Genomic DNA, 7,023 nt, shown 5'->3' on the forward strand with positions numbered 1-7,023 from the left:
CCCCCCCCAATCATCCTTGCTTCAGTGCAGATGGTGAATATAGATCCCCTTTTACTTCAGCACCACCGAAAGGAGTCAAATGGCTGCTCTCAGAAGGGAGGCTACCATAGCCATGCAGAGCTTGGGGGTGGATCTCTACTCAAGGTTGAAAGACTAGACTGCCCAAAATAAACTTTTTATTTTTATTCTCCTCCCTCCCCTGAGGGTTGGGGTATAGAAGCTGAAAAGACACAAATGAGATCAGAAGCATATTGAGGTGTACTTAATGTGTACGAGCCACTCTACCAGGGCAGGCAGTTGGTCCATGCTCCCTCATATCTGGGGTCCACTGCTGGTCACTGTTAACTCGAGCGGAAGGTGTCATGTGCACATGCCTCCATTCGGTATAGCTAGGCATGCTCTCTGTCCATTTGGTTGGGCCAAGTTTTTTCCTGATCCTGTTGAGCAATTTCTTTGTGCCACGTAGCATGAGACCTGACAGCCTTTGTGCAACTTTTAATCTACACAGGGTCACTTCATATGTTGTCTGTGTACATGTCTAATCCTTTAATAAAACTCACTAAGCTGTTTACCTCAAGAATATTCAAGTTGTCATGTTCTCTTCCTGATAATCATCCTTCTTTCTCTTCTCTCCTAGGATTGTTGGGATCCTAATCTTGTCTGTGTGCGTGTCACTTGTATCTTTTAATACACTGCCCTAACTTGCTTGCTGTGAAGGGAGTATGCATCTGGAGATCAAAGTTGCTCTGAACTTCATCATCTCATACCTGTACAACAAGCTTCCCCGGAGGCGGGCAGACCTGTTTGGTGAAGAACTAGAGCGCCTGCTGAAAAAGAAATATGAGGGCCACTGGTACCCAGAAAAGCCGTTGAAGGGTTCTGGCTACCGCTGTGTCCACATTGGGGAGACAGTTGACCCAGTGGTGGAGCTGGCAGCCAAGAGGAGCGGACTGGCTGTGGAGGATGTGCGGGCCAATGTGCCTGAAGAACTGAGTGTCTGGATTGACCCTTTTGAGGTTTCTTACCAGATTGGTGAGAAGGGGTCTGTCAAGGTCCTGTATCTGGATGACAGTGAGGGCTGCAGCGCAGCTGAGCTGGACAAAGAAATCAAGAGCAGCTTCAACCCAGATGCCCAGGTGTTTGTTCCCATTGGTAGCCAGGATAACTCCCTGTCCAACTCTCCTTCCCCGTCCTTTGGCCAGTCGCCCAGCCCTACCTTCATCCCCCGCTCTGCCCAGCCCATCATCTTCACCACTGCCACCTTCGCTGCCACAAAGTTTGGCTCTACCAAGATGAAGAAGGGTGGAGGAGCTGGGGGAGGTGGAGGGGGAGCAGGAGCTCAACAGCAGCAAAGGATGGCCAGGTCACCCACCAACAACCTGCTGAAGCACAAGGGCCTCTCCCTTTCTATGCATTCTCTGAACTTCGTCGGGAGCAGCGGGAGTCAAGCATCCCAGTCGCAGCTCTCCCCCAATGCCAAGGAGTTCGTTTACAGCGGCGGGTCCCCTGGAGCCAGCAGCCTTTTCTTTGACGGCGTCGCCAGTGAAAACCAAGCATCCCAGTTCAGTGCCAGCACCAGCGGCAGCAGCAGCTTTGACATGCCTCAGGTCTTTGGTGGCAGCACCAACAGCCTCTTCCTGGAGAAGTCGCCCTTCGTGGAAGGACTCAGCTACAACCTGAATGCCATGCAGTATCCCAGCCAGTCGTTCCAGCCTGTGGTCCTGGCCAACTGAACATGAAGAAGGAGAGTATTTGAGAAAACAAGAATTAAAACAAAAAAAAGTGAAAAGAAAAAAGAAGAGAAACATGGAAAAATAGAAATATACAAACCATATTTGAAATCTTATAAATACAGCTTCTTGGAAAGAGAGAGAACCTTGGAGTCGTTGGGCTGTGTGGGGCAGCGCTCCTGAAGCACTGATTTTTGATTTTTTTTTTTTTGATTTATTTTTTTTATTTTATTTTATTTTTTTTATTATTATTTTTTTTAAACTTGATTCCCATGTGTTTTCCTACCCCTTTTACTTCAATGAGGTTTTGGGGGGTTTTGGCCCAGAGATGGGAGGATAAAGTGACCTTTGTTCTCACCAAGAACCTCCTTGGACCCCGATGTAAAGATGGCTTTGTCCTGGGCATTCTTTTGTCCACTGGGCAGCAGGCCACCTTGTTGGGGGCAAGTGAGGAGGAGAGGATGGGTTCCTTTTTTGTGCAGTTTCATTGTGTGCTGCTCAAATGTGCATAGTTAGGGCTTGCTTGTCTATGTGATTATAGCTGCATCCCTGTGAACAGCTAAGGTCAGTGAACCCAGTCTCCCTTCAGCCCCTAGGGTTTAGACTGCCATGCCACTATTGCGCAAAGCCCTTCAAAACAGGTTGGCATCAGCAGTGCCATTGCCATTTGAAAAGAGATTCCCCCAGCCATTTTCCCTTTCCCATCTCGGCAAATGAGGAGGAGGGCAGGGCATTACTACAAGGTAGCTGCATTCTGCTGTCTTCCCTGCCTGCACTTTGTCTCCTGTGAAAGCTGCAGAAAAAACCCCCAGCACTTTGTAAGCCCAGAGACTTCATTTCTGATTCCCCCCCTTCCCCAGGCCTAAAGGGTCCTGCTTGAGGTGCCTCTCCAGCTTGGTCAGAGCCAGTGTCAGTTCAGACAGCCCTGTTATGTAAACACTATGCTAGCTGCACCCACTGCTGCCATATGGAAAGAGCTATTGGTCTGCCTGTATTGGACTTCTGCTTCTGCAGACAGGGTTGTATGTGCTGCATCTCCCACTGTGACAAGCTCTTTCCTACCAATTAGAGCAGCATCCACAGATGTTAGTTTGGAGTGGTCTCCAAACAGGTCCTGGCTTCTGAACACTTATTCATAGCTGCAAGTTGACATTGCTTCTGGATCTTGTAGGGAGGAAGACTTTTTATTGAGGAGGCAGCACCACTTTCTGAGAGCAGTGAGAGCCACGTAGCCCAAGCAGCATCCTGATCTGCTAGCCTGAAAGCCTGCACTTTTAGTTTTTAAAAAAACCTAACCAATTCCCCCTCTGCTTTCCTTTGGAAAAGTTAAGAGGGGGCAAGTGATCTGGCACAGTGCCCAGTGTGACCTGATCGTTCCAGAGATGCACGGGGCAGAGAGGCTCGTTCACTGCAGTGCAGACTAGCACTCCTGTGACTAAAGGCACTTACCCCAGGACATGTTTTTTTAGAGTAAGCCTCCTTTTCTTCATTGTGAGGGACAGAGCTAAGAATCTTAGGGCTGGCCACCCTGTACTTCTCTCCACATATGAAGTGCTAGAGTGAGGGGTAATAAAGTAATGGCCAGCAGTTGTCCATTTTGGCATCTGGGATTCCAGAGCCTGCTCCCATGGTGTGCGGAGACCCATCTCCCCAGATAAAGCACAGCTATGTGTTTCAGGGCAGATTCCAGGGGTACAAGGGCTGTCTGGGGTTGGGGACTTACAAAGAGGGAAGACCTTCTTCCCCAGAGATCAGTGTGGAGGCTAGAAAAAAAAAGGGGAAGAGATTTGAAGCTGCTCATACTGCTGGCTTTGGACTCCCCTCCAACCCTGTCCCCTCTCCCTTCCTTTTTTTTTTTTTTTTTTTAAACTTGTTCTGCTGCCTCCCACCTTTTAGTTTTTAAATCCATCTCTGGAGCTCCTGAGATCTGGTTTTTGAGTTGCTCATCTTAAAGATCCAGTTTACTCTTCTTGCTGATAATCAGAGAAGCCACAAAAAGAGTTTTTTAACTCCCTTTCATTCCCCAGTGCCTCCCAAAGCCCTCTCCCAAGCAAAGCTGAGAGTGCCTCAGCTCTCATGTCATGAATGAGTCTTGACTGGTGTTTTACCCTGTCCTGCCAAGTGGGACACCACCCTGGTCTCCTTCAGGAGTTTGTCTCTAAATGTTAACCCCCACTCCCCTGTTGGATTACTGGAAAGGGTACTCTTGTAAATCCTAGAACCCGCTTCCAAAGCAGGCTGTTTGCTGACAGTTAGTGATGACCCACATTGGTGGGTGGGCAGGTAAGGAGGGAGGAGCCAAGGGCAGCTGTCCCCAAGCAGTCTGTCCCAGCACAACGCATGAAACCTCAAGGGTTGAAGATGCAAAGCAAGAACAGGACACTTGGGACCTGTTTAGCTGATCCTTTTCCTACCAACATTTCCACTGCCATTCAGTTCCTCCCTTATGAGCAAATCGTGGACTGCCAACCTGTTGCACTGGACTAAATGCTTTCTCCCTGACACAGGGGACCTGCTGGCTTCCTGGTTCAGTAAAATCTCCTTTGTTGAGTCCACCACCATCATCTACCCCCAGCAAAATGCTGCCATGAGCCACTGCCTGGGTGGGATTGCATGCCTTAGTGTAGGAAAGGAGGGGGGAGATGGAACGTTGCTAGCCACCCGCTGTGTGCGTGAAGCTTTGCTGCTTTGCCCTGCTTTATGTACTGTAATTGCTTTAAAAATAGCGCAAACACGGGGAAGAGAAGGGGAGGGACCAACCTCTTTGTAACTTAAAGGAAAAAAAATGTGCTTCAGAAGCGTTTCTCCAGCACTGGCAGCAACGGAACAAATGACCATTTTGGGTCTTTTTCTAGTCTTGGATTAGGCGTTCGGCTTCAATTTTATTTTTTAAACTCTGCACTAATTTACCTGGTTTCTTAGGAAGAGAGAGAGAGTTTTTTTTTTAACTTTTATTTTTTATGGGTTTGTGTTCTTTTTGTTGATGTCCGTTTGTATTGAATAATTTGCTACATTTGTAAAATGTAAGAGGTATATATAATATATGTATATTTCTAACGTAAAAAAATGTAATTTTTCTTTTCAAGATTTTTTCTTAAAAAGAGGAGAGAAAAAAAATATTTTTTCAGGAAAAAAAACTTTAAAAAAGAAGCAGTGAAAATTCCTTTCTCCCCCCTCATCTCCCTCCTTCCCTTCCCAACCCCTTCTGAAGAGCAAAACAACAACTATGTGATTGCATGAAAAGAAAATGAGTGAACTCAAAGAGGAGAGAATTTCGGCCATTCCTTGATGGAGAGGGTTCCTCTATTCTGTTTTTTGTTCCTTTATGAGAAGGGGCCTACTGAGAAGGGGGATCAGGGGGCTGCTGTTTTTTTCTTTAGCGAAGGAGGAATACAATCAGAGTTTTGTATTCAGAACGTTGTGCAATATTTTGGAATGGGACATTGGCGTGTCTAGAGATTTAGTTAAAAACAAAACAAAAAAGGTTGATCAAATCTGTACAGTTTCTATTGTTCCAGATTTTTTTAAGTTTGTATTAAAAGCATGATATAATAGCTTCTTGTCTTGTGTTGTGTTCGGTACTCAGTGGGAGAGGGGATATGTAAGGACAGGGATTGAACACCTGTGCTACTTCTGGATCCCGACACTGGGCTCCTAACAGTATTGACATCCTCCTAGATAGACTTGTGGTCCATCTCTGCCAGTGTCTTACTCGCCACTCCCTCCCATGTTACCATATTGGATAAAAGAGCTGGTTGGCTTGGTCTGATACCTCCTCTTCTATGGAGACTACTGGCCAATAGTTCAGCATCCACTCTTCTCCACCCCCAGCAGTAGGTATTGCACAGGACCTTGCTGAAATTGTATTAATGGCCATGAGTGTGCGGTATGCCAAGGGTAACTGCCTTCCTAATCCTTATTCCTGCCATAAGAGTTAGCAATGAAAGGACCTGCTTCTCTCACCTCAGAGGAGCAGGGTGTAACTGAGCTCTTTGCTGCCCCTCATTTTCCATAGCCCAGACCCTTGCTTCAACAGGAGGAATGTCATGCTGTGTCAGCCTTGATGTTTCAGAAATAGCCAAACTATTTGCCAAATCATGCCCAAAAGTAAGTAAAGTGGCTGCAGCCTTGTTGCCTTGAGCTGGGATCTTACGTGGCTTCAAGGCCCAGCGCTATTTGGATGGGATACCTCCAGCAAAGGACTTGGTAGTGATGTGCAACTGTGTTGATAGATAGGGGTTTGTTTGTTTTTTTCAGTAGAGAAGTAAGTGGGATAGCACCCAGAGTTGCTTGATAATATTGTTCATGGGCTGACAAAGGTTGTGGGGCACTAAGAAGAAAAAGTCACGTGCTAAGCAGCTAAGGGCAATGCCATGCTTTGTTCTCCCTGTCAAACTGAAGACACTGGTATCTGGAAAGAGAAATTTCTTGTCACTTGAGCTGCAGGTAGAGGGTCACTGTAGTAGAAGCTCTAAAAACGAATGCAGCTTAAAAGTCTCTAGTCTGTTCAAATTCATATTGTATTTATGGCAGTCCACATCTGCTTTCCTGGGGGAGATCATCATGTTTTTCTTCCCTCAACCCTACCCTTACAGTGAATCCAACTGAAATTGTAATGTGGTGCTGCTGTTAGTTCTTTCTACACAAGAGAGATGGGTTCAAATGATCACTGCTAAGTGGGGGTAGCAGTTTGAGTTCCTTAGCGATGAAGAGATACTTCCCCTTCCTCTCCCCTCAAAATGTGTCAGGTAGATATTAAAGCTAGAAAAAGCTGCCCAGGTTACTCGAACCAAAGGAATATCATCCTTTCCTTCTACATGACACAAGGTTGGGGGGGTTTCCCAGTTAATGATACAGTGGACCTCCCTCTGAAAAAGCTACTGAAAGAAGTTTTTTAGGCGGGGAGAAATGGAGAGGAGAAGCATCACTTCCCACAGATCTTGCTGGAAGAGCTCTTAATTGCGTTTTGATTACAGGCACGAAAACTTAAGACTCCTTTCTCTCCCCCATGCTGGATATCATGTGACTGTCATGCTCTGCTAAACAACAGAACAGTGGGTTTTATTTCCTCTCTTTTTGGAGTCTTGTAAACATTTACCTAAAACATTTAAAAGCCTTTTGCTATTAGACCTGTGTTTCAAAGAGCCGAGGTAAACAAAGTGGTGGCTTTTAATAATTTCTCTCAGAATGACTGGCTGATAACACTGGAGGGGTGGGGAAAGGAGTTGGGTGCTGATGGCAAAGGAGTAGGATACAGAGCCTCACACTTCCAGATGGCAGGTTCACATGGGGC

General features: G+C 46.4%; 1 protein-coding gene across 2 annotated transcripts in view; it reads left to right on the forward strand.

The window, feature by feature from the left end:
* The window catches only part of TOB2 (transducer of ERBB2, 2), an 11,810-nt gene extending 6,526 nt beyond the window's left edge, over positions 1 to 5,284 (forward strand). For both annotated transcript variants that reach the window (XM_025208925.1, XM_025208926.1), the window contains exon 2: positions 638 to 5,284. In XM_025208925.1, the coding sequence (XP_025064710.1) occupies positions 723 to 1,733 (1,011 nt within the window). In that variant the 5' untranslated portion in view covers positions 638 to 722 and the 3' untranslated portion in view covers positions 1,734 to 5,284. The remainder of the gene's footprint in view (positions 1 to 637) is intronic.
* Positions 5,285 to 7,023: the final 1,739 nt, after the last annotated feature.

This window comes from Alligator sinensis, unplaced genomic scaffold, assembly GCF_000455745.1.
Source record: "Alligator sinensis unplaced genomic scaffold, ASM45574v1 scaffold215_1, whole genome shotgun sequence".
Lineage (NCBI taxonomy): Eukaryota > Metazoa > Chordata > Crocodylia > Alligatoridae > Alligator > Alligator sinensis.